The following is a 25,870-nucleotide window of genomic DNA, read 5'->3' on the forward strand; positions in this document are numbered from 1 at the left end:
ATGTAATAAGAAATCTATTTTTAACATCATGGGAGGGTGTCATTCCCTTTATTAGAGGAATGCACACCGCACAGCAGTAAGCAGGTCAGAAAACATCCCCAGTCATTATGTCAGAGGTCACTTAAGGACGGTGTCATGGCTCGATGCTGTGGTTGCAGCTGCATCCAGCTCTCCTTTCCTCCTCTCTGCAAGTGAAGTCCTGTCTGCGCAGGGTTTGAATGTTCCAGCAACTGGGCTTGCTGCTGGTTCTAGCTGAACTGGGGAAACCAGAGGGCAAAGCACCCTCTATTTTCTGGCAGGATGTGTGTACAGGATGTGTATCCAGACATGCATCTTCCACTGAGGAGCTTACAGCATTCCTCAGTGAAATGGAAAGGATCTGTGGTGTTCTTTGCCATCATCAGCAACTCCTAAATGTGTGCTAATATATTTTAAATCACATTCTTGGCAGTTTTTCAATGGCCATATCCAAAACCTTGCCCAGTTTGAGGCTGTATTTCCATTTATAAGCCTTTTTCAGGGGAAAGAAGACAGACCTGTACACTGCATCCCCAGAACAGGTAGTATTAGACTTCCACAAAAAAAAAAAAAGGACACAAGTCTTTCAGAAACGCTTGTTTTTCAGAAATATTTATTAAACTGTTAAAATGATTTACTGCCCAACCAAAACAAAACCAAAAAAAAAAACTTCAGTGATCCTGCACTTTGGAGACAGGATTGTTACGTCCCATACCTGACAACATCCCGGCCCCTTTTTTAAAAGCAGATTTTAGTTAATATTGAGAAACTACACAACAGATCTTCAACTCTTTACATACTCATCCCTACGTGCCACCTTCTCAGATGACACTTGGTGTGTATAAACTCAGCGCTTCTAACGTGAGAAGGAGGAGCGAGGTGGTTAATACTAGCAGGTCAGGAGTGACTCATCAGATTTTTGAGGTAATGGGCTACAGAGATGAACGGGGAAGGTTGTACTGCTTAGTGCCATTGTTTGAAATCAGCTGCAGCTTCGACCTAACAATAGCGCACTGGGCTCTAGCGTATGGGACTAGCTGTACGTGCACTAGGCCTGGAGAGTTTTTAATACATTAGCTTAGATGCTGGGGGAAACAGTTCAGCCTGTGGTTTCCTATTATCCCAGCTCAGTGCTCTTGGCTGATTTGAAAGCAATGTGCTTATTCAGGCTGGGAATCTGCCGCATTCTTGCATTGTTTCTGATCACTGCATCTCTTCTAAATGTGTCAAATGACTGTAAACTATGCTAGGGAGAGAGAGGAATCATTCACAATTTATTTAACTGCCTGATCCAACTGTAGTGTGCTCTTTATTCCTCCGCCCCCGTGCGGAAGTGAAGTCAGGATGTTAACAACTTAACGTTACAATAAGACTTCCCCCATGTAAGAACTGACTCTCACGGCAGCGTGAAGTGCTGCTCTTTTATGGATACAGCTTTCTGTAAGCCTAAAACTCATGATGTGTTACCAAAACGTAACCAGGCAAAATTATCTCTGCCTAATATTAGCATCAGATGCTAGTGTCACTATTTCAAATGGAAATGCCTTCCGTGTAAGGCCACATTTCCCCCTCCTGCCCCAAATGGCAATGATGCCTGGCAGGCACCGTAAACACTTTCTCTACCTAGAACCCGCTGAGGGTCTGTGTTCAAACAGAGCAGTTACAGGTGGGAGCAGAGCAGCGTTCAGCCCACCCCAGCAACAAAATGGTTCCCGGGCACAGCTCCCCAAGGAGTGAACCGTTTGCTGCCCTTACACATTTAGGAATCCGGTTGGGGATCATCCTGGACTGAAAACAACTGGCCTGCACTCAACACCGGGCTCTTCACAGAGCAGATGCTGCACTGCCACCAGCAGCCCCCAGCACTAAGCAACACCTGCACAAGCCTTGCTGTCACTCGAGGAACTCCTCACCAGCAGTGCTCTGCTTCAGCACCAACTCTCCTGGCAGGCAGCGACGTTCACAGGTGACCTCCTCACCAGCTCCCTCACAAGGAGGAGCAGCCGGTGGCTGTGTTTGTGCTCTCCCACTGGGCCAGAGCCTGGTGAGGTGCAGAGCCAGGGTGCCACACGCAGCACTTACGCTGCACGGAGCTTTAGTGTTAAGGTTTCTGTAAGCACAACCTCAGGCGGTCCCAAGGGTCTCACACTTACTTAACTGCAAAGCGGATCTAAAACCCACCTCCTGGCAGTTCATGTGTGGGGCTTTTGGGGGCAAATTAAGGCCCCTGTAATTGCAGGTTACCCAAACATCAATCAACAGCAGCAGAGCAACCTGCATATGCAGAATTTGCCCACTCTGCCACCCAGAATAGTGTTTAGACTAGTCAGAAAAAAGGTTTTGAGTTGGGGTCATCTCTAAGTTAGTTAAAATAGCTTGTGTCAGCTACTTGAGGATGTCTTTTACTCTGAGTTAGGCAGAAAAGTGGAGTGTGACTTAAATCAAAACCTGTCTGTGGGAAGGGGACCTAACTCCTTTACAGCAACTGTGCTACTCTAGGGGGAAGTCCCTGGTAAGAAAAAAAAATAAGTGTTAGAATTCCTCATAGTAAGCAATTTGTTTTCCATTAATACTGCAGAACTCATGGCAAAATGCAAGGCACGCTCACCTCGTACATTGGTTTCTTCATGCTTTAGGCACTATAAGCAGCAAGGGAAACGTATACACTCACTATCCCTCTCAAGGCTACTCCAGTTTATCGATTTGTATCAGGTGAATTTCCAAGTGGTTACTCTGCAAAAGGCAGGTGCCAGCTGAACTTGACAGGACAGAGCAGCGCTAAGACCTGCCACGGAGAGTGGCCAGCTGTGGTGTTTTCCTCTTGAAAAAAAAAAATCCTAGCAAATTATGAAAAAGCAAACAACCCAAAATTTTAACAAACAGGGTAACAGAGTCTTTGCCAATAGATATTGTACACTGCAAACAAACTTCTATTAATGGCACAGGTCCTTTTTTTGGTTTAGAGAAGCTCGTGTTACTGTAGTTAATGCGTGAACAAGAACGTAGACTTGTTATTCAGCATGAAACAAGTCATCTAGAAGCTTCAACGTCCCAGGGCATCGATGACTGCAAAGCTTGGACTCTGTTTTCAACAGTCACCAAGTGAACAGTGCAGGATCCCTTTGGAGGAGTACAGCTGAGACACAACCACAGAGGTGTGCAAGGCAAATAAAAACGACGAGCTGCCAGATTTGTTCACAGAAGCTTCTTGTTACTAGACTGTCGAGATCTACTGCAGGAAGCTGACCACCTCAGGGTTTTAGTCACAGGTGCTGCAGGGCTTCTTGTCCTTGTTCGGTGTAGGTGTCATCTCTATTTGAATTTGACCATTCGCCAAAAGTATCCTGGAAGTGGACATTTTTCTGGGATGCCTGCATGCGTCTCTTATCACGAGAGAAGAAACTAAACCTTCCGGGTAGGAAGGAGGAGGAAGGGAGGGGAGGGAAAAGAAAGAAGACTGTTTACTGTCTTGAAAACACTTCAAACCCCTGACACAACACACAGCACAAAAAAACACAGAGCAAAAAACTCCATTTGCATCTGCAAAAACTAAGGCAGTGAAGCCTGATGGGAGTGCATGTCAAAATGTTATTAGAGATGAAGTCATTGCAATCTCAAGCAGCTTTGCTACGGAAGCTTCACGTAAGCTCTAAATGCTGTTGACTCTGCGAGGTGCAGTTATTGTTTTAGGTGTACAATCCGCCCCTTCCCCAGCCTTGAAACCCAAAAGCAACAAAATACAACACGTTAGTTTCTCAGCATAAGTAAAGTGGTATCTTTAGCATTAAATCTGTATAATTTACCATGAAGCAGAAATAAATAATATTTTTAGGGGTGCCAGCAGGGAAATTCATAAGATAAAAGAAATAAGCCTCCACCATTTTTTTCCAAGTGAACAGATTTTGATACATACGCTAGGTTCCTGCAAAAATAATTGAACAAATGCACATGGGCTCACAAGAGTTTGCAGGATGAAGGCTCTAAACGAATGCACACAAGTGTGCACGTCATTTCCTGTCACACAGCTTGGGTGCTCTAAGATAATGACGTACGTGAACCAACAGCCATTTAATACAACAACATATTGCCAGCTGACAACACAGCTAAAAAATAGTCAGAAAAGCGCTTAGTGTCATTCTCATTTGTATAGAGTGAGATTACTTGATTAAGCAAACTCAATATTCGTAACGAGTTCAGTACAAGAGGTGTTAGTGCAGTGTTTAAGTCTGCTGAGAAATGCAAAAGTTTTGGTTCCAGCTGCCGAGGGTTCGAGTTGGCTGCATGCCCTCTGGGCTTCACTGGTGCACTTCAGGGGGAAGCACTGTTGTGCTTGCACAGGACCACACACAACACGGTGCTGATCCAGGACAGGACTTGCTAAATGCTTCTACAGTAAGAGATTACACAAATATAAACGCAGCTCTTACAGCAGATGGACTGTTTGCCAGGGCATAAACCTGGCCCTGTGTCTACACCCCACTGTCATCACTGTTCCTCCTCTGCCTGCGCTCCCTTCAGCCTCCCCTCAGTATCCAATCCCAACCATCCCAGCAGGCTCGTGCAAAACAGGGCATTCTGCCTCCGATGTCACATAGGAGGCTGAATTTGAGTGTCAGCTGAAGCTTAAGGCAGCTTTCCCACAAAAACATCTATGATACGTGCAGGTAAGGACACTGGTAATTATTAATAAGCTGTTCTTGACTAGAAAGTGATATAAAAGGCTACCCAAGTGCACTGCAAAGCAACGGATGTTGCTAGCAGGACCTGAACTTTTGCATTTCCTGGCTTCAAATTACAGCCTTAACAGTGAAATAAGTCTTTTGCACTTAATTAGTCTGATAGTTTTCTACCACTTTCATCACAGGAGCTCAAATTCACACATATATGCTCTATCTTTTCAGGGCCAGGTCCAATTCCAGCTGACACGTGACGTGTGCAGTCACTAGGGCTTTCTGCTGGGCACCTTCAGTCCTGCGTGGTCAGGTTGAGCACCCTGAAGTCCACGCAGAGGACTGCTCTATTTATGCTGTAAGTTTCAAATGTCAGCCTTCAGTAATTTCTCACTTTTTATCATGAAATAAGTAAGAGAAAAATGTTTTTGTAAGATCTCGACACCAAGCAGAAGGATTAGGGGGGTTTATTCCTTCTGAAACAATGAAAATGGTTCTTAGAACTTGAAAATGTTTATGGAGGATGTTTCAAAAAAGCGTATCTGTGGAGAGGAAGGGAATTGTGTATACTGTGTTGCTGCTGTAGATGTAAAGACCTCTAAAGCAGCAGTTCTAATGCAAAAAGAGTTTGCTTTAACAATTATCAGCAAGTACCTCCTCCAGGGACAGCCAAGAATAGGGTGACAGAATTGATTATTGAGTGTATACTCTATTCCAAAATACATAATTAGAGACAAAATCTACAGTGCATAGAGAGAAAGAAAACATGGAAGCAACAACCTATAATTAAAACTGGAAATTACTGTAGATATCAGCCATTACATTCTGCAAATCTAACTTGTTTGTAACAAGTCATTAGAATGACATTTTTATTTAAAAGCATTCGTGTGAATTATGAATAGGCTGGCTTAGTAAGCAAAATTAACAGATTCTGGTTAAAGATGCATATTCCAACAGTTTTCTAAGGAGTAATGATTGGTTTAGCATGGTAACAGTAAGGCAAAAGGTGATCAAATGTCAATAATTGAGGATGAGCACGGAGGACTATGACAAGTTGTGCACTGACTGGTCATTCTGATTGGCACTTTGTGCTTCTGTGATCCCACAGGCAGCCGATGAGAATGCAACCAGCAGTGTGTGTTAACAGAGGGTCATGCAAAAGGAAAACACAGTACCAAACATTTAAAAAAAATTCCTACAAGGGACACAAGTCTTCTTATTGGCTGCAATGTGGGATCATCTGGAATCAATCCAGCTGCTACCATGGGCATTATGGCTGTAAAGATCCTGGTCAGGAAAGTACAGACACAGAAGAGGTAAGACTGGAGCAAGGGAAAGAAAAAGCATTCCATTAAAAAGAAAAGAGGCAAACATGATACACGGGGTTACTTTGAATTACCACACAGGACATACTACAGGGAGAGGTGGATCTGCATCACCTAAGACAGCTCTTCTCACTGAAAAACTCTCATTTAGAAAAAGTAGTCACCAAAACAGTTTAAATTGCTCTTGGATTTCTAAAAGATACCACTTTTCTGTTGTGAGGCAGCCTGCAGTCTGGGTTGGATTTCATCAGGGTATCACCACCTCTAGCAATGCAGAGCAGAGTGCACACATTTTTCTTCCCAAGAAACAAACAGGCACAGACATAATGAAATGAACGATGAAGGTGTATGTTAAATACAGAACAGGACTGTGCTGTGACTACCGGCTATTTGCACAGAAAACAGGGTTAGACAGGACGAGCATTACAGTTAAAAGACTTTACAAATTAACATTTGTTAATAGTTGATAGTTTTGAGTTAAAAATCACCACAGCTGAAATCTTAAAATCACCTCCTGTGCAAGCTACTTTGTTAAAGGGCTTGGGTACCTCTTCTAGAATAGCCTGCATTGTTTCACATGCAGAAAGATGCTAACTGCAGGCAGCTACGTACTGGTTTGAGACCCTGCAGCTACTCCAGCAGAAACACTTTCTAGCTGGCTAGCAGCAAGGTCATTTCTTTGTAAGGATTCAGCACTTTCACTAGGCATTGGACAATTCATGCAACTTATAGGCTGAGAGCATGCCGGCCGGGTGCTCAGCGCCCAGCCAGCCCCACACAAGCCTGCCAGCACACCTTCATCCGTACCTGGAACACCCTCTGTTTTTCTAAGGGTTCTCCTCAGAGGTTCTCCCTTGTGCCAAATATTTTTTTGAACTGTGGACTAATGTCAATTAAAAATTAAGTTGAAATCACGAGAGACATTTCACTTGTGACCAAACGCAGCTCTCCCCAACACAGCCACCCTTAACTGCTATTCTTAGATTCCAAACAAAAACAAACAAACATTGTTCTACCATTAGCAGTAGCTAGGACTTTTACTTTTACACACTGTGGCACACACGGTTAGCTGCAGCAATCAGAAAGACACATCAGCTTTTGTAGGCTGCAAGAATAGGAAGAAAACGTATGGCTGTTTCAGGCATTACATCAGTGACAAACAAGCACATATCCGTGAGGAGAAAACAAAAGGGTGTTTTCTGCTCAAAACAGAGGGAGCATTTTTAATCCTTGTACTCTTTCTCCTCGATAAAGCCTCCTGGTTATATTATTTCATCAAAATTCTGACATGTGATGTGGCTGAGACAAATGCAGTATGATGAGATCAGAACCCAGTTTGCCCCAAACCTGCAAACTCTGGCAGTGAAAAAATGTGGATTACTGTGACTTCTGTTTCCTTTTCTTTATGTGGGTGCTGCATAGAAACATCTGAGCACATCTTAGATGGCACAAGCTATACATATCTCATTCCCTGAGATACTGCATGGTCAAAGAAAAAGGGGCACACCACACAGGCAAGGATAAAACTTCTCCTGAGATGACAGCATCAGTCTCTTACTTTTGTACTTCAGCTTTTTGTTTAGTTAGGAGGAAAAGCCTGAAACAGAGGACAAAAAAAAACAACTGCTTTCTTTTATAAAAGCACTCTGCACGCAGACTTCAACCTTACGAGCTTTCCTCACGTCATTAGGGTACACAGAGTTTGTGTGTCAGCCTGTTACCAAGGTGTCATAGGTGAGGTGCTGAGGGTGTTCGGCCTGTGACAGGGAGAAAGCAGCTCTGGAGACAGCTTGCAGCAGGCCAGGAGTGCAGGTGGAGGTGTTAGAACAGGACAGGACAGACGCTACACTTGGGTTCCTTGTTTCTCCCAGCAGTGAAATTTCCTGTCTTTTTAAAGCCGACAGCCCTGCCACCAGCCCCTTCTTAACCACTTTGAGGACTGCTTGGGTTGTAGGAGTAACCAATCTACAAACACAACACTGATGAGACGCACAGCAGAGGGGGCAAAGAAAATAAACCCACACTTGGCAAATCCCATCCAGACAGGCTGCAAGAACATGACATATATGTAAACAATTACTGTCCTTCAGGTTATTTAAATAGAAGGTTTTATCTTCCCTTATTTAATGTGAAGGCTAAGTAAGGAGAGAGCAGAAAGAAACTGAGGGATTGAAGACAGCAGCTAAAGAACATAATTCCATCCCAACAGCAGGCTCAATACGCCCTTTCACAGTCCAGAAGACTCTTACCTTCTCTGGAAGGGGCCAAAAGAACACGTTTTCACTTTTTATTGTGCGAGTTTTCAATTCTATGAATTTAACCCAGAATCTGAGAAACAGGAAGATTAGATAGGCACCTGAAAATGTGCACTGATCAACTGGCCTGACGCTCAGCAGGTACTCGCTGATAAATTAACTGAGAGGAAGAAAGCAGCAAGCACCACAGCTAGTTGGACACGCTCACGTTCCTCCTGCTATGGCTCCCTGCACTGTGATGTCTGCATGCAGACGGCAGAGCCAAGGCTGACACCCAGTCAGCGTGTGCTTTGACTTACAATGGCTGCTTACAGCTTCATAAATTGACTGTGGGACTGAAATCAACAAACCGGGTATGCTGAAAACAGCCACCCCCCCCCAACAGGGCAAGCTTTAAAAAGTACTAACATAAATTTAAAAGAAAAAGAAGCATTACAGGGCAGAGATCTGGTGAGACAAAGCATTATTACCAGTCACTTAATGAGTCCAAACTCAAAGTGTGTTTTCCAGTCATACGAGAGGAAGGGCTCTCAGCAAACAAAGCAGCACAGGGGGAAGCTGGGGACTCTTGAAAATAATCAAAAGTGCCCTTCTGACTTTATGGTGTTTTGGACCAGCACAGATCTTCCCATGAAACTTACTCTCACAGGGCTGCTGCTATTATTAAACAAAATCTGGAGGTTATGGACATGAAGACAGGATGGAAGAGCTTTTTATGCTGAAACAAATGATTGTTCCAAAATCATTTATGCAGTTAAAAAAATCTATGCTTCTGGTGTCAGAAAAAAATCCAAAGACTTGCTTTATTATGAGACTTAATTTGGAATAAATCTAGAAGGAAGGAGTTTCAACTTCACTTTTGGACAACACTGTTAAACACTTTACCAGGAGAGGGTGGGGTACTTTCTAGCCAAGAAAGCTGGCATCCTCTCCAGCAAGGCAGCTGTACAGCAAACAAAAGGTTTTGTGCTGTCACAGTCAGAATCTAAAGACTTAGATCAACAGGGAAACAAGCCCAGCAAGGTCATGGTGAAACCTCATTCTCCACACCCAACTGCCAGAGGTCTGCACTTGGCTTTACTTGTGAACAACACTCTTTACACATCTTCCGAGCATGACCTAGGGGCCAGTGGTTTGTGACATTCCACCACCTTAAGGACTGTGCATTAAGGAGCTGGGGCTTGTGCTTGAACAGGAGCAGTGCTCCTACAATCCTTGCATGCTGAGATTGGTGCTGACTTCAGTTCTGGGCACACAGGACAGGCTGAGTGGTGCTCTGGATAACACCACATCTATTAGCACCTCCCTTTGGAATATGACTGCATGGTGGAGACAAAAAAAATCCTCTGGGAAGATCAGGTGTCTGTCATTAAGCGCTCACTGGCTCATACAGCTATAATGAAACAAAGCAACACATGCTCTTTTGGCTAGCCTGAATTACATACTTAGGAAAGAAACAGAATTGGAGTGGGCTTCTTGCACACGCCCATCTAGCCTATAAACACAAGCACATGGAACAGTTGTATTCCCTACTGCTGTCTGCATGTAGGAAGCAAAAGGTGGCACAGCAAAATCTGAGGTTGGAAGCTCACCTATAAGTAGGCTGGAGTTTTGGCCAAAGCCAACTCTTGTTTCACGACACCTATCCAATGTTCCTTTCTGAAGAAAACACTTGCAGACATTCAGGACCTCTCCCATATACATTAGGGATGTGGCTATCAGCATTTGCATACTATATCCAGTATCCTTAGAAAACATGCTACTTACAGTCGTTTGATTCCAGATTCAGGCTGAGTCGAGGGTTTTGACTGAATTATGGGCGGAGGTTGAGGGGTTCTGGTTTCTTCTTCTATTTCCTCACTTGAAAGAAAGAAAAGGTAATTAATATTGTCCTCCAAGCCACGGAAGCACTTTCAGTTCTAAAATTCAATCTGAAGGTGGACTGTTTATGAAGAAAGGGTCTCCTTTCAATATTTTATTCCCATTTTGACAAACAAATAAAAAAGTAGAAGAGGAATGCATGGAATAAAAGTTCTATAATATCCATTTTAGACCCACAATTACCCTCATTTTTTAAGTTCAATTTTTTAAAATGTTTCTAATCTTTCCAAGAATCGGGGGAATCTGGGAGTTAGGGAAGGATGTAAGTTTTTCCCAATATTGAAAAACCAGATATAAAAGCTTGTTGGACACTATTTAAGAGCACATTTATTCTTTCTAGACCTGACCTATAGCTCCTCTGTGCATAGCATGCAACAGGAGAGAAGACCTAACCTACCTTTTGTAATATAAAAGCTCCTCTTGAAGTAAAAACACTTTAGATTTCAATTCATTCCTCTCATGAAGGACATCCCGGAGCTCCTGCAAAGTGAATCTTGGACGATTTGGATCTTTTAAGTCCATTGCCATCTTTTCCGACTCTGAGAGGCAGTCATCATTGTTTGGTTCTGTCTAGGAAGCAAAACACAGGCTTTAAATTCACCGTGTGAATGCATTTCTGAGGAGTTTAAAATATTTATCAGTCTAATCCCCAACATCTTTCTTTTCAGCACTATTAAATATTCTTTTAAGAGAAACAGCAGTTTTAAGAGAAAAAATACGAGAGTTTTTTATTTTATTTTTCATGTTAAAAACTGTCAGCAGGAACAGCTCAGAGATCTGATCACTTTGTTCTTTCTTGTGCTCAGATTGACCGATGACACACACAGGGCTGATGATACCATGGCAGCACTCTGAAAGATGATCTGAGCGCTGTTCTACCGCTCTTCACTCGGTGCTCAGGGGAACCTTGCAGATGAGGATGACCTAAGTGACCTTCAGTCAAAGCCCTGTGCTCACAGGAACCTTTCCCAGAGTTGTATTTTTGGGAAGATGAACACACACAGCCCAATTGTTTCTAGCAGCCTAAAGACTGGGTCCAAAGTGGGTCACCACACAGGTGTGAGCTTTCTTGTGGAGAAATTCCTGTGGAATCCAGATTGCTAGAAAGCCTATTGAAAATGTAAAGCCTAATTTTCGATAAACAAGTCTGTTTAAGGAATGTATACTTTTAACAAATAGGGTAAATTAAACATCAGCCTTTTATATAAATACTGAAAAAACAGCATAGCAAAAATCATGACAGTTCCTTCCAGTTCTCCCACAAAGAGAAAATTTGTTTGGATGTAAATATATTAAGTGGAGATTTAAGTTCTTATTGCCTTAATGCCTTTATTCAAAAATGCAGAATTGGTATTAGCACTAGGATCTAGCTAAAAAGTGGAAGAAACCTGCAGACAAAACAGCAGAGCAATGTTCATCTGTCCATTTGTTTGATTCACCCCATTAACCCAAACGCATTCCTTTACACAGACTGTATTAAATAAAGATAGATGCACAAGAGGTTCACAGGAACCTGTGAAACACACAAACACTTTTCTTCTTCACCCTCCTAGGTTAGAGTCTGAGCTGGTTTGTACAAATAACCTCTTTTTTGCTAGATTTTGCTCAAATCATCAAAGACTGAGGGCTGGTAGCCAATGCAAATGTACTTGCCCAAAGCCAACAAGCGATGTCCATGGCAGAGCACGCAGCTATTTGAGCTGCACGCCTGCCACTGCAATTCCTGTCTAACCATCAGCCTGGCACAGAGAGCGGGGAACGGCTCTAATTAGAAGAGGCACCATTGCCACAGACCAGATGAGCTAGAGAGAGGTGAAGAATGCATCCTTTCTCCCCAGAGACTGAAGACACTTTCACTCCTGCTGGCTTCGGGCCTGGGCTCGGTGGCCCCGTTTACAAAGCAGGGTGTCCTGGCTGAATCAGCAGCAGTGAAGTCATCCTCTTATTATTAATACACTGCTTGCCCAATTCAGCAGTGACATGTTAACAGTGGCTGTTACATTCCTGGGGGTACCAGGGCACCCCATCAGCCTTTGCCTCTGCTTCCTGATGTACAGCCCTGCCTCCTAAAAGCGAATTAGATGGTTTGCTCTCTGCTGCAGTCCGTCAGGCACGTACAATGCTGCTGTGCTTCTTCAATGGCTTGGTACTGGAGCTCTTACCAGCACAAGCTCTATACCACAGTGCTCCTTGAAGTTCTTTCATCTCGTAATATCCCTTATCCTACAGCACATTTGCTTGAGTAAGACAGAAGTGGTGTCACATGCACAAAGGAAACTAATAGGAACCATGAAGAAGACTGAGAGATACAGCAGAGCAGAGAAACATCCCCTTGGATTTGCATTTTTACTACTCTGATCTCAGCACCAAGCCAATTTGCAGATTTTCATTTTGCCTGTTCCAGCAAGTATTTGAGTATGCAACATTTGCTCTTCATGAACATTTGTGCTAGTAACGCTTCACTGCACAAATTCTAGTGGGAAGCAAAAGCAGGAATATGGCCAAAGTTATTTCCTCTAAAACATGCCTTCAAATATTTATGTGTTGATTCTGCAGCAATAGAGCAGCTCTGTCCCGATAATTAGATCAAAATGCCATAAGTAGTGCAAGAGTCAAGTGTGCTCTCACTCATTTTTGAAGCACAAGACCCCAGTTTTCCTGTCACTTCTTGGATTAAGAAAATTCTTATTCAGTTGTGAACAATCACAGTGAGGCAATGGATAGAAGCATGGTCAGTAAGAACAGAAAGCACAGCAAGTCTCTGCAAAACTTGGATTTTCAAATCTCTGGACACATACTGAGGGGTTGCAGTGAAATGCTGTTACTTGTTTGGTCATAACAGAGCATATCACGGAACTGTGACTGCACTGTGTTTTGTTTCTACCCCAAAGGCTTATACGCTATTAATTTGTAAAGCCACTGTAAATAAAACCCAGAAGATACAAATAAAAAAATCACCCACAAAGCATGCAACGAGCAGTTGTACTGGAGTTGCAGAAGGATGTTTAGATTGAGTTGCTCAAAATATTCAAGGGAAGGGGGAAAATGACATTCTTCTCCCTGTGCAGAGCTACAGATACGAATTTACAAACCCACAGCACAGCTTTGTTCTGGACATGGCAATGGCTGCGTCTCGTGCATGGTTTAGACAGGAACCATTCTAACCGCAGGGCTCCTCAGCAGTTACAGACCCATAATGACCATCACGAGTATCACAAGATTCATCTCCCTGAAATGACTGAATGCCAGAAGCTGGACTAACATTCAGGCCTGTTTGTCCCACTGCAGACCGAGATGTGAGACAGATCTAGTGTTTGTAGAGACTCAGCAGAGACTTTTGTAAAGAGTGTTTGTAAAGACTCTTGGAGATGCTGTTCCTAGTCAAGTCACTGGCACAACCTAGGCTTGCCTGCACACGCAGCCAGGGAGAGCTTTAGCAGTGTGACAGCAGCCAGCCCTCCCTCCACCTTTTGTTCTTCATTCTTTACGTTACGTCCAGAGGCCTGAAGAGGACAGGTAACATTTTAAGATTATGAAACAGAGATTTCAGGCAAAGCAGGCATATTCCACTGCATGTGAGCGTTCTGTCCTCAGGCACTGTCTGCCTGCAGAGTTCTGCATTGCCTCTGGGACCCCTTCCGACACAATTTCTTTTCTACTGTGGTTCTCACGCCACCACTGTCATAGTGCTGTGCACCTTCAGGACCTGTTGGGGCTTGCAGATTTTCATGTTCAACCACCACTGCTTCTGATGCATGTTGATCACATTTAGCCAAAGAAGAGGTGTTATGAAGACTAAGGCTCTGTAAAAGGCTGTTTTAAGAAGTGATTTGTAGTGCCTCTTACCTTTATTTCCTCCCCATTTTGGCTGTCCTCACCCTGCAGTTTTTCCCTCAGTTTCCCCAGCTCTGCTCGTAGGCTGCCCATCTCTTGCTCCTTGGTTTGCAGATATGCTTCTAACTCCACCTTCTGCTCGATTAGTGCCTTCCCCTGAGCCTCAACAACAGTGATCCGGTGCCGCAGATCGTGGTTAATTTTCATTAACCTGTTCTGTTGCTGCTGAAGCTGCAAATGTAGAAGGTCAGTAGAAGTTCAGTATCCATTCAGCTATCAGCCATAATGGACAAGTCCCAAATATTACGTTAAAGAACACGTACTGAGTTCCTGTTAAATCTGATCTGGAAAATTCTCCTCACTCCCTTACTCATTTTTTAATATCTAATCATCTAATACTGTTGCAGGCACCAAAACTTCTTTAACTGGTTTCCAGAGTAAAAAAAAAGAAGTACTCTCCCCAAAGCACAAAGAATTCTCCAGCTAAAATCAAATCCATCACTTCCAATATAATGTTTCAAAAAAGCAAAATTCAAGGACAGGGTGGATTACAGGATTTTGAATCACTTCTTAAACCCAAAGTAGAAAAGAGAAAGACAAGGCAGAGAAATCCTTACTATTCAATTTATAAGCACTTTCCTTTGAGCCTGTAGGTGAAGATGGGAAGCAAAATACATGTAAGGAGGTCATAACACAGACAGAACCATGACATCAAGTGACTGCCAAGGTCATGATGAAGTCTGTGACTCACTTAAGACTAAATAAACTCTTTTATCTTAAATCTTTTGTGCACTCCCCATCCCCTCAGAGACCTTCTGGTCGCTGCTGGTGAATGTTAAGTGACCTGGGCTGGGCTCATGCCCCTTCCTCCCTCCCTCCTTCCCTTTCAGTGTGCACAGAGGTAATCCACATCGCATCCACGGCGTGCGAGTGCATGAGTGGAGTCCCTGCTGCCAAACTCTGTGGAGAGTACATAAAAAATACATAGTACCTGCTCACCCAAAGCAGGGGTGGGTTGAGGAATGGGACTGCTGAGGAAGGCTGCACTGCCAAAGCAGAGATTCATGAAGCCAGAGCAGGTTACCTGTCCTGTTCCCATGAAAGGAGGGAGGTGTCAGGTCTTCAAGGAAACAAACAAAACAACAACCTGTCCTTCCTCCTCCTTCCTCCCTTGTTACACTGGTTTCCAGTCACGTTCCAAGTGTGCCTGGTCCCTCCAAACGCAGCAGAGGGCGTATGCCTGCACCACCTGCCTCATCATTTGGGGCATTCCACAGTTGTGCTGGACGTGTCGGTTTCTGGACTGATAATCTGACATTGCTTAAAAATTCCACTTTAACTTAAATTTGAAAGAAAGCTACAGAAGCATGGGTGAGAAAGAAGGGAAGTAGGAAGAGCAAGACCACTTACAGCCTCTACATCCTCATTTTTAAGTCCGAGTTCCCGGTCCTTTGCCCTGATTTCATCCCTCTGTTTATCTACGACTTCCTTTAGCTTCTTCATGACTTGCCGCTCTCTCTCCGACATTCCTGGTTAAAAAAGGAACACAGAAAACAAACTGAGGACAAGCAGGAGCTGCTCAGACTGAGAACAATAACAGTTAGAAGTATTTGGATAAAGACTCTGGAAGGTGCCTGCTGGTAGAATTAAAGAGAAGCTGCTGGGAGATGCTTTGAAGGTTACTTTGAGGGCAGCAGGGAACACAGATGACAAAGTTCACTCTACAAAGCCACTGCACAGAAACTCCTTGCAAAAGGAACCAACATTCCTCAGAAACATTTAAAACAGTGAAGTGATACTGCTGTATGTGCTGCCTCTGTGGCTTTACATCAGTGTTCACTTTATGCCCAATGGAGCTGATTTATTTGGGTGATAAGCTATAGAAACAGGTGGCTAAGACCTTAAATTTTGTCTTGCAACCCGTTCCCCATCCTATTGTATAATAATTCACCTTCAGGATAATTGTACTACAGAGAAAAGTACCATAGGGCCTTTCACTTTGGAAAGATATTTGGAACACTGCCAAGATTCCACCATTGATCCTGTTTGAAGATGAGTAAGGGATTAGCTTAACCTGAAGTCTGACCAGTGAATCATTAAGATATGCCATAAATCACAAAGTAGAAAGTGTTATTCCATAATCTGCCATTACAGAGATGATCAAGAACTCCTGGACTACAGCAACGGGCTCTTCAGAGCAAACAAAGCAGAAGATTTACCTTGTTAGGATGATAAATCTATTGCACTAACTTTTTCTTGTCACTGTACAGAGATGTGCAGTCTGATGATCCTGAACTGTCACGTAAAATCACCTTGCACAACGTCCCTTTTGATGGCTTGTAGATTAGAGGCAGCAACCAGGGCACTGTGTGGCTGCTTGTTCTGTTACCTCTGGCAAAGCACTTCGTTACCTGGGTCCTCAGCTTCCTCCACCCATGAAAGCAAGTAGTGATAATTGACTCAGCTCCCTGGGATGGCTGGAAAGCTACTTCCTTCTGTATTAATGCAGTTCCCACATGAAACCCAGTGCATGCACATCCAGTGGAGCCAGCTGCTCAAGTCTCTACCTTCTGACATCAGCTCTGACTCCTGGTTATGTTCTTCCTTCATCAGAGAAATCCAAAATAGCTCCCATAAGATGGGTATGTTGCATGCCTTTAGGGACTCCAGCTTACAGAGTTTAGGAACAGTAGCTTACAGCTACATTTGAACTGGTAGATAATACAACGGAGCAAGACAGACCTGAGAGGGACAAAGGGAGCAGGAACTCTGGTGGGTGTGCACTTCTGCAGTAGCTGGGGGTTCCAATGTGGGTGTACAAAGCATGTCACTGCAAACAAGAACAACAGCTCCAGTCCCTCATTAAAAAAGCACTTGGAATCTCCCGGAGCAAAGACCAGGTAACTGCTCTGCTGGGAAAAGGACTGGGGATCAAGGCTGGCTGGGAAGCTAGTTCAGAGGACATGTTCCCATCAAAGCCCAGAAATCAGCTGAGTGACGACGTGGTGTTCATGTTCTCGTATTACATTCTTATCTTTTTAAGTTCTATGATAAGTCTGCTCTATTTCGGGAGCCTGGTCCTCTTTGTGTTGCAGGTTCTAGTGTTTTGCAGGATACTTTTCATTCTTCACTGCAGTAAGGGCTCATACCCACTTAGGAGGACAAGTAGACACTGACACATGCTGCTGCTTGCTCTCCTAAAAGATCCACACTCCTATCACGACACAGGGCTGGAGGGCTAGAAGCCTGTACCCAGCCCTGACACCTTTCTGATCCCTAAACCTCTGACTTAGTTTCCTGACTTGCAGGGACATAGGAAGACAGGAGAACTTTGATAACAACTGAAGGGAGCTGTGTAGAAGAAAGAAAAAACAAACACAACCAACCAACAACCAAAGAGCCAGACGAGGACCCTTGCACCAGCCAGCACAACAGACCACTGGAACCTCCCCACAACTTGTTCTTGTTTACCTGCAGTTCCTGAACCCCGCTGTATCTGCAAAACCCTGCTACAGGTTCCTGGATCCACCCTTCCCCAGCCACTCTCAGGGCTGGGGCCTAAAACATCGGCTGTATCTTAAAACAAAACAAAACAAAACAAACAAACAAACAAAAAACCACTCCAAAACTTTGCCCTGAGGTACAGAGGAACTGCAGTGAGACTGACCAGCAGTTGTACCCCAGTAGGAGCTAAGAATAGTGAGTGCAGCTATATTCATTAGTATTTGTGCAAAGCTTTGAGATTTCTAGATAGCAGGTGCTATTTAAAGAATAAAGTACCATTTCGGTGCTGACTGCTTTTCCTCCCACTGTACTCATTTTTCTCTGTAACATTTGGTGAGCATCAAAGACTCAACTGTGTGCACGGATCACTACATTATCCTCTTTATTTCAGGAGGAGAGGAAAGAAAAGGTGGGAAGTGTTTTGAATCAGCCACTCACATCTTCCATTTCTCAGGCACTAGAGAAGAGGAGAGGGAAATCACCAAGTGCCCTAAATGTAACGTAATTATCTCTAAATGACTCAAACTATGATATCTGCAACATCTTAAAGGGCACACCCAGCTGGCTTCTACAGGCACATCCTATGAATTCAGAGCTTCCTGTGAATGGCTGCGATCACAACATTGTTCTAAGGAGCAAGAGAAAGGAAGGAAAGGAAGGAAAGGAAGGAAAGGAAGGAAAGGAAGGAAAGGAAGGAAAGGAAGGAAAGGAAGGAAAGGAAGGAAAGGAAGGAAAGGAAGGAAAGGAAGGAAAACCATCCTTTATGTTCATGCTTGGAGACGTGTTTACTGTTGAGTTTATACAACATCTGTTGCAAGAAGCCAAAGCGTGGTCAGGGTCTGTGGCACTTCTTAAACATTCAGAACAGAAATTTGCCTTCACTTTGGAAAGGGAACAGCAGGCTGCGCAGCAGCTGAGCACAAGAGGTTTACATGACTGTGGGCACCCTGCTGCCAGTCCGTATTACCATCACCAGCCTGAGAAGGCAGCTCCTCTCGCAGCAGAGACGCAGCAGCCTGCTTGTCCTGTTTGACACACGGGTCAAGTCTGCTTGTGGCATTTCACTAGGATATTGTGATCAGTCAGCACCAGAAAATATGCACTTGGTTTGAGCTCAGGGAGGAGCAGTATTAACGGAGCTTGCAGATTCATCTTTAACCTCTCCTACGTATTTTGTTATTCTGCCACATGGAGCCTTTCATACAAAGACTGCTTGGCTCAGGCTCTCAGGGAGCACATGCTCCTCTTATTTATATGGGATTGTGTTTGCCTTTCTCACGAACACCTTCATTATGCTAAACCAAGGCTCTGTGAACTATAAGGTGACTATTAATTGGCAAGATTGAATCTCAAAGCCTTAGTACACCCAGATCACTGGCCTCTGTTACCCGTACTAAAAACAACTCCTTCAACTAACTGTCTGGTGAGCAGGCAGCAAGCTGCTAATCCCAGGATAGTTAGCCACTAAAGGAAGACATGAGCACACCACCAAATCATGCTGAGATATGACTGGAGTCTGGGTAAAGTTCGTCTAGCCAACAAAGCGTTTAGCTTGAAAACCTGCCTCTGTAGAGCCTGCATGTATCAGATCAAATGATGGAGAGGGGAAAAAAGCAGCACGACTGCTTTTTGACATTATCTAAACAAGTAGTTGGAGACAAACCTGATTCCACTCATTAATGATAAAAATTCCTAAAAAATTAAAACAATTGGGCTTGTTTTAACAGGTCCCACTAACAAGCTGAGGTTACTGTAAGTGAGGGTGATTTGACTTGTACTGATCAGTTCAGCTAATGAATATCAGCGATCCCAGAATCTGATCTCTGGAATGGGTTTTGTTTGTTTTGTTATACTTGCGTAGACACAGTAAAAATAACATGCAAAGCATGTGTGGCATTTGCTTGGGTAGCCGAATGTAAAGAGTATGGCTATATTTAAATGCAAGCACATGAGCTGCAGTGATCTAGATACCCACTGGAAAAAAAGACGAAAAAACAAAGGGGAAGATGGTTCTTTATAACAACACATCAGTCTTTATGGTCTGTGACACATCACTGCCACTCTGACACTTGCCATGGAGTTTGTAAGCTGGCATTGAGCTACTTCTTAGAGATTAATTGACTACTAAATTGAAGGAACTGCATTTGTTTTAGAAAAGTGGTAATCTTTAAAGTTTTAATAATTTTTGCTTTGAATTGTGGAGCAAAAAGACATCTGTTCCTCTCCCCCTGCTCTTTGGAAAGAGCTGTTTGCTGAGCTGTGGGTAAGAGCTGAGGACAGCAGCTGTTTCAGTCACTGCAGCAAAATCTACCTGCAGTTGCCAGTCAGAACCTTTTGTCTTGAAATTCATTCTGCCTCCAGAAAGGTGCTCATGAATTAATCAGTTATTTCAGCTCTTCGGGATTCACCCACTTCCTACTTTCTAAATCTCTTCACCTACTCTAAACTGATTGCAAGTGTCTTGAACAGGTGAGGGAATCCTAAAAGGTAGTAAACCAAGTAAAATCAGTCTCTCAACGTATTTTTATAGCATATCGCTGCATGGTGGATTGATGTAATTCAGACAAATCTTGATTAGTTGCTTTACAAACAATTATCCTGTGTAGACTGACAGTTACACTTATTTTTGTGCATAACGGTGTGAAATTGCTGAATGGATTATTTTTTGTGTTAGAAAACGTAAGGAAGGATTAAGAATGTTTTTGCAAAATGCTAGCTAAAAAGAAAAAAAAACAAAACACAACAGTAGACCAAACAATGATGCTAGACTACTTTCAGAGATGCTTCTCAGCCAAACAGAAAGCTGTTCAGGCTTCTCTTTCCATCCTGCCCCCACCTCTTATGCCTCCAGTGTAATCACGTGTTCAGAAATTGTCACTTCAGAAAAAAAAACAAACACCTGCATTAGTCTATAGAAAAAAGAAATCCAGAATATCCAAAGTATTTTGATAATGTATTGCTTTTCATAACAAAAGCAAGTACTGAATTTGAAATACCAAACTTGCCTTCATGCTTCTGAAATTCCTCTTCCGTGAAATTAATGTCTTTGTGAGACAAGTTTGTCATCAGTTGTTTATTCTCCTCCTGCAGCTGTGCAATTTGGGTAAGAAGGTCCTGTGCTTCCCCTCGCCAGACATCCTCCACCAGTTCTAATTCCTAAAAGGTAGATTTAAACACATTAAGAGTCTTGGACTGGACTATTCACAGATCAAACCAGCAACAATCCTACTTCGATTCTTACGGAAAGCAATTACAGGAAACTACTTTGAATTTCTTGGAAAATATTTACTTTTGTGATGCCAGCATCAAAAAAATGAGTACCAGTCTCCATATGCTAAACGCTGAATGTAAACACACAAGGAATTAATTCCTGATGCAAACGTTTTTGATGTGTGAGTTACCCAAAGAGTGGCTACTTACTCCCCATTTTTCTGTGAGAAGATTAAGCGGCTTGCAATACAGCTAAACTTGAGCAAGAATTACCTCTTGCATCGCTAAAAGCAACCACGAAGGCTGTTATAAACGCCCCAGAAACAACACAGCACACACAAGGGGAGGCAGCGTTAGGCATGCTCATTTGGAAGGAGCAGCATCTGAATTTCTGTTACAAAACAAGTGTAAAACATGGAGTGCCTGAGACTGTGCCACAGACTCAGAGCTCATAGTCTGAATGGTAAACACAAGACAAAACTGTGCTGCTTCTTACAGAAATTGTTCTGTATGGAAGTCTTGAGGGACATCTACGTTAGCGGCAGCGAGAACGGTCAAAACACCAGCTCCCATTTGTCAGGACACCGCATGTCAACAGCAGCTGTCGCCAATCCCAGTAAAGGTCAAATTAGGACAAAAAGTATAAGTGCTCAAGGAAAAACGGTTGTATTAGAGTTTCATTTGTTCCAAACGTCTTTGCCATAAACCATATTTTTGTAGTGGGGGCATTCTCTACTCCATTTTCATGTGCATGCTTCAAACAGAAAAAGCTGCCTGCAAATCACTGCAGCCAGGCTGAGTCACTTGCTGACTTTTGCATTCATCCAGCAGGCCCCTCTCCTACCTAACAACAAAACACTCAGACAACAACCCCGCCAAGCACAGCTCTAGGCTAAAATAAGCTCAGCTGAGAGATTAAAGGATAGCTCTCTGCTTTGAATGCATGCTCTTGACACTGGGAAATCACGTTCCTATTGATTTCCGGGTCCAAATAAAATGCTATTTTATTCCAGCATTTATTATTGCATCACTGTCATTTTATAACCTCTGTTAGTGTGCTACGAGCTTTGCAGAAAACACTACAACAGATTATAAACAACATATAGAGCGTTGTAAACTATGCAGACTTGATTAAGAAAATTTCATGAATCACAGCTATTTTTACCTGAAACTCTTTTTATCTTGAGAAATACAAATCTGTAATGAAACTGTTTACTGCCCAATAATACCTAGACGATTTACAGTGATGCTGCATGTTTTAACTCTGTAGCCAGAACAACGTGCTGACCTAGTTTAGGAAATGAAACAGCACATTCACCAGCTATAAGCATACTGATAAAAAATAGAACACACAAAACCCCAGACTATCTAAACTTACCTAGTGTACAGGGAGCTACCCTGTAAACACACAACTATACCAAGGTTTAACCTGGCAAACGTTCTTATTTATTGCTACTGAAGAGCCCGAGGAACTGGAGCAGAAGTAAACTCCTGAATCCTCGCTGGCAGAGGTGTCTGACAGAGCAGGCAGGAGACCTGCGGGTCTGTAAGTGCCAGCCAGCTCGAGACACTCCAGCCACTCTCAGCCAGGCAAGAAGGATTCCCACCTGAAGGCTGAGTGCTCTGAGTGCTAAGACCCCATCAATTGCTGCTTGCCAAGGATGCTAAAAGCTGCCTGGATTGGCTTTTGGATGCTTCTTGTTCACAAGTATGTCCCAGTCTCTGGCCTTTTGTGTTTACCAGTATCTGTCCTGTGAGAGTTCGCCTTGAAACGCTCGCACTGGAAGACAGCAGGATGTGACACTACTGGACTGCAGCAATGCAGCGTGCTGGAAATCGACTTAATTTAAAAAAATGCATCGTATATTTTATTTTCCCCACTGAATGTTTCCACACAAGTTTCACATGGATTGTCTGAACGCTCCGTGAGCCACTCTGTGACTACTGGAGAAACCAGCAGAGTACTGGTGGTTAGCTGGCAGGGGCTGGGTGGCACCTGGCAAGCACAGCCATACGTGGCTGACATGTTTAGGAAACTTCTTAACACAGGCGTGGACTTCAGAGGCATCTATGCAGACTGTCAGCTTTTCCAGCGATACTGGGTGCTGCTACCAGGCTCAGGTCAGTGTCCATTTCACCAGGCAGAATTTTTTTAGTATCTAGAAATAAAGAATTCCTGCTGGCTGACAGTACAGTGGCCTCAGGGAAACAGCAGAGATCTGACTGCAGACACAGCACAGGACCAGCACAACAGCCCACCTGCTTGCTTCCATGATCTGTTAGAAGGCAAAGGCATGGGTTTGGGATGTGCTGTAATTGCATCCATTCTCTGGACCAGTAGCCTTCATTTTCTGGAGACTTACCAGGGCTTTATACACTAAAGATCTTCTACCATCCTTTTCAAGACCCTGTCCTAAGACTCCTTCTGCAAAACATTGCAAGAATTGCCCTGGATTTTTCATATGCTAAGCACAAGTCCCCCAACTGATCCTTTTAAACAGACCTAAAACTTCCTCAAATAAATGCAAACTAACACTTGGAGCTTGGGGTCTCACTTCCAGAAATTCCCCATTTCCTCTTTAATCTGGACCTGTCTGAGCAAGCAGGGATGGATCGAGGCAGCAGCGATGCTTTAGCAGTCCCTTGCTAGAAGAAACATTTATTTCGATCAGTTATCCACCTGGTGTGAAAACTAGATCTGGCACTTCCATTGCACCAAGTGGCACAGCTCATGCTGTCCTGCCGCATGAGGGTAACAGGATATGGGAAATGATCTCCATCCACCTTGGGCTTTCATGGGGTCAGGGGATGCTGCACCAACCCTGGGTCAAGCCGAGGGACCTCGTGCTGTCAGAGGATGGAGCAGGAGCCTGGGGGAGTGCTCCTCCCTACTCTTCAGCTCAAACACTGACCTGAAATCCTCGGTCCTCTGTCTCTCTCCTATGCCTTGCCTACCTGATGAGCGTGCCAGGAAGACCGGAGGAGCTCCGGAGACACAAGGGTATCGCAGGCACTGACTTCTCCTGGCCTAGCAGGAAGCAGCGCAGTCAGGAGAGAGGAGGACTTGGAGGGAAACACACTGGGAAGGAAAGGCGGCGACTGGGGAAGGGCTGGGGGACGGGAAGGAGGCAGGGAACTTCCAGGAGGGAATTAAAACACCCCGATGACAACCACACACCCAAACCCGTGGCGGTGGTGAGGCAGCATCCCCATGGGGCTCTCCCAGCCTCCTCCTGGCTCTCCCCCAGGCCGTCGGGGCCCGTATCCCCCATATCCCCCCGTATCCCCCCGCACCTTCTGGTGCTTCCTCTCCTTCTCGATGCGATCCATCCTCTCCAAGCGGAGCCGGTCGAGCTCCAGGCGCAGCTCCTCCAGCTCGGGGTTGATGTGGTTGCGGCTCACCAGCACCTCGAGGATCTCCAGCACCCTCACCACCTTGGGCATGAGGCGGGCGATGGCCTCGCAGCCGTGCTGGTCGATCACCCGCTCAAACTCCTGCCCCACGGCCGAGGCGATGTCGTACACGTCCATCACCGTCAGCTCCGCCGCGTTCTTCTCCAGGGCGGGCGGCGCCACCACGCCAACGCCGCCGCCGTCCATGGCTCGCCCGGCCCCGCGGAGCCCTCATAGGCGGCGGGGAGCCCCCTCCTCACGGGGCGCTCTCCTGGCCGGGGACCCCCTGCCCGGCTCGGCTCTGCCCGGCCCGGTGCTGCTCTGCCCCGGGGGGACGCGGCTCGGATGGCTGGGGGGGGCTCGCACTTGGCCGGGAGGGAGAGGAGGGGACGGGGAGGGGACGGGGAGGGAGGGCAGGGGAGGGCGAGGGCTCCCCGCCGCCGCCTCCTCCTCCTCCTCCCGGCCTCGCCCCGAGCTCGGGGCCAATGGAAGGCACCGGGAGGGCCGGGGGAGGCCCCGCGCATGCCTGGGACCGGCGAAGGGAGGCCGCCGGGAGAGGCTGCTCGGGGCTCGGTGCCCGCCCGAGGCTGCTGCGGGGAGAGGGGCACCCGGCGAAGGGGTGCTGGGGCTCTGGGTGCTGCTTCTGCCCGGGGTTCCCCAGGAAAAGCCTCGTGTGGGTGGTGGAAAAAGCGCGGTGAGGTTTTGGGGGTCTGCCTGAGTGCTGCCCAGCTCTCCAGGCTGTACTCAGCACTGGTAAGGCTTCACCGCAGTGTCTGTGCAGCATCCAGGGGTCACCACAGCCCCCGTGTTCAACGCTGTCCTGTAGGCATCAGGACAGGAGGCAGGGAGATGATTCCCGCTGCAAAAGAGTTAACGAGGGCTGAGGGTAACGGGTGGCTCCACGCAAACGTAATGGGAGCCACAAAACCAAGTTCTGTGTGATAGTAATGGTCTTGCTTGCAACGTTTTTGGGTTTAGGTCCTTGCTCTGCAAGAGTAAAGAGAGTATTTATGCCTGGACACGTGTTCAGGGTATCACTGAGGACATCATGTGCAGAAGTAGTTTGCTGGCACAAATCAGCTTAGTGATGAATCACATTAAACCAAGATACATTCTTCTGGTTAAGATTTTCAGTACTTTTGCCTTCAGGTGTGACCGTGTGCTTTTGAATGTTCTTAGGGTGATTAGTGAGAGGTGCTGTGGATGAGACTTAAGATATGAATGTGCCCTGAATTGCTCTAAGTTCTAATTCCACTACTTTACACAGTGCAGGAATACTGCATTAAATTTTGGACCAGAGACTGTGAGTGATGTCAAACATTGGAATTAGTCAATGGAAATAAAACTGAAGTTACGAAAACAAAGCTTGGAATGACTAATACATGCTGCATGTTGGGAATACAGAATTAACTCTCTTATTTTTGGCAGATGCAAAATGCCAGCGCAAGTGAATGGGAGGTTTAAGGAACGTGAAATGCAATGCTGTGACACTCAAACTTATTTGTGCCACTGTGTCAGCGTTGCATTCAGTCACATGTGATGTTTAAAAAACTTCCTTGTGTGCTGTCAGCCAGCTCTTGTCTTTGTTGACCTGGATCATTAAGTTAAAAAAAAAAAAAAGCCTCTATACATCTGAGTTTGACATTCAATTGCCTATTTTATAATAATAGTCAATTATATCCTGTGAAAATGTATCTACATGTAGTTTGTGAAACTTCTTGCCAAAACTGAACACCACAGGAAGCTGCCCAAAGTCCCAGGGAGAGCAGGAGGAGGATGA

The 25,870-nt window shown here is 44.8% G+C and overlaps 1 protein-coding gene across 2 annotated transcripts; it reads right to left on the bottom strand.

Moving 5' to 3' along the window:
- Positions 1-2,361: 2,361 nt before the first annotated feature.
- RILPL1 (Rab interacting lysosomal protein like 1) lies at positions 2,362-24,468 on the bottom strand. 2 transcript variants are annotated; one of them, XM_032198769.1, is made up of 8 exons: positions 23,992-24,468; positions 20,493-20,643; positions 15,394-15,512; positions 13,996-14,214; positions 10,547-10,719; positions 10,036-10,128; positions 5,888-5,975; positions 3,363-3,426 (listed from the first exon to the last, which is right to left on the bottom strand). In XM_032198769.1, exons 1-8 carry the CDS (start codon positions 24,295-24,297, stop codon positions 3,421-3,423), a joined length of 1,155 nt encoding a protein of 384 aa, XP_032054660.1. In that variant the 5' UTR covers positions 24,298-24,468; the 3' UTR covers positions 3,363-3,420. The 2 variants fall into 2 exon arrangements, with proteins under 2 accessions (XP_032054659.1, XP_032054660.1); XM_032198768.1 differs by lacking the exon at positions 5,888-5,975 and having other exon boundaries at positions 2,362-3,426; positions 23,992-24,467.
- Between the last annotated feature and the right edge of the window lie 1,402 nt (positions 24,469-25,870).

This window comes from Aythya fuligula, chromosome 17, assembly GCF_009819795.1.
Source record: "Aythya fuligula isolate bAytFul2 chromosome 17, bAytFul2.pri, whole genome shotgun sequence".
NCBI classification, from domain to species: Eukaryota; Metazoa; Chordata; class Aves; order Anseriformes; family Anatidae; genus Aythya; species Aythya fuligula.

Excerpts from the sequence above, each read along its gene's own strand:
- RILPL1 (XM_032198768.1), bottom strand. The coding sequence starts at position 24,297 with ATGGACGGCGGCGGCGTTGGCGTGGTGGCGCCGCCCGCCCTGGAGAAG. Across the intron at positions 10,720-13,995 it reads AAAATGGGGAGGAAATAAAG|ACAGAACCAAACAATGATGA; the intron begins GTAAGAGGCACT and ends TTTGCTTCCTAG. Across the intron at positions 10,129-10,546 it reads GAGCTTTTATATTACAAAAG|TGAGGAAATAGAAGAAGAAA; the intron begins GTAGGTTAGGTC and ends CTTTCTTTCAAG.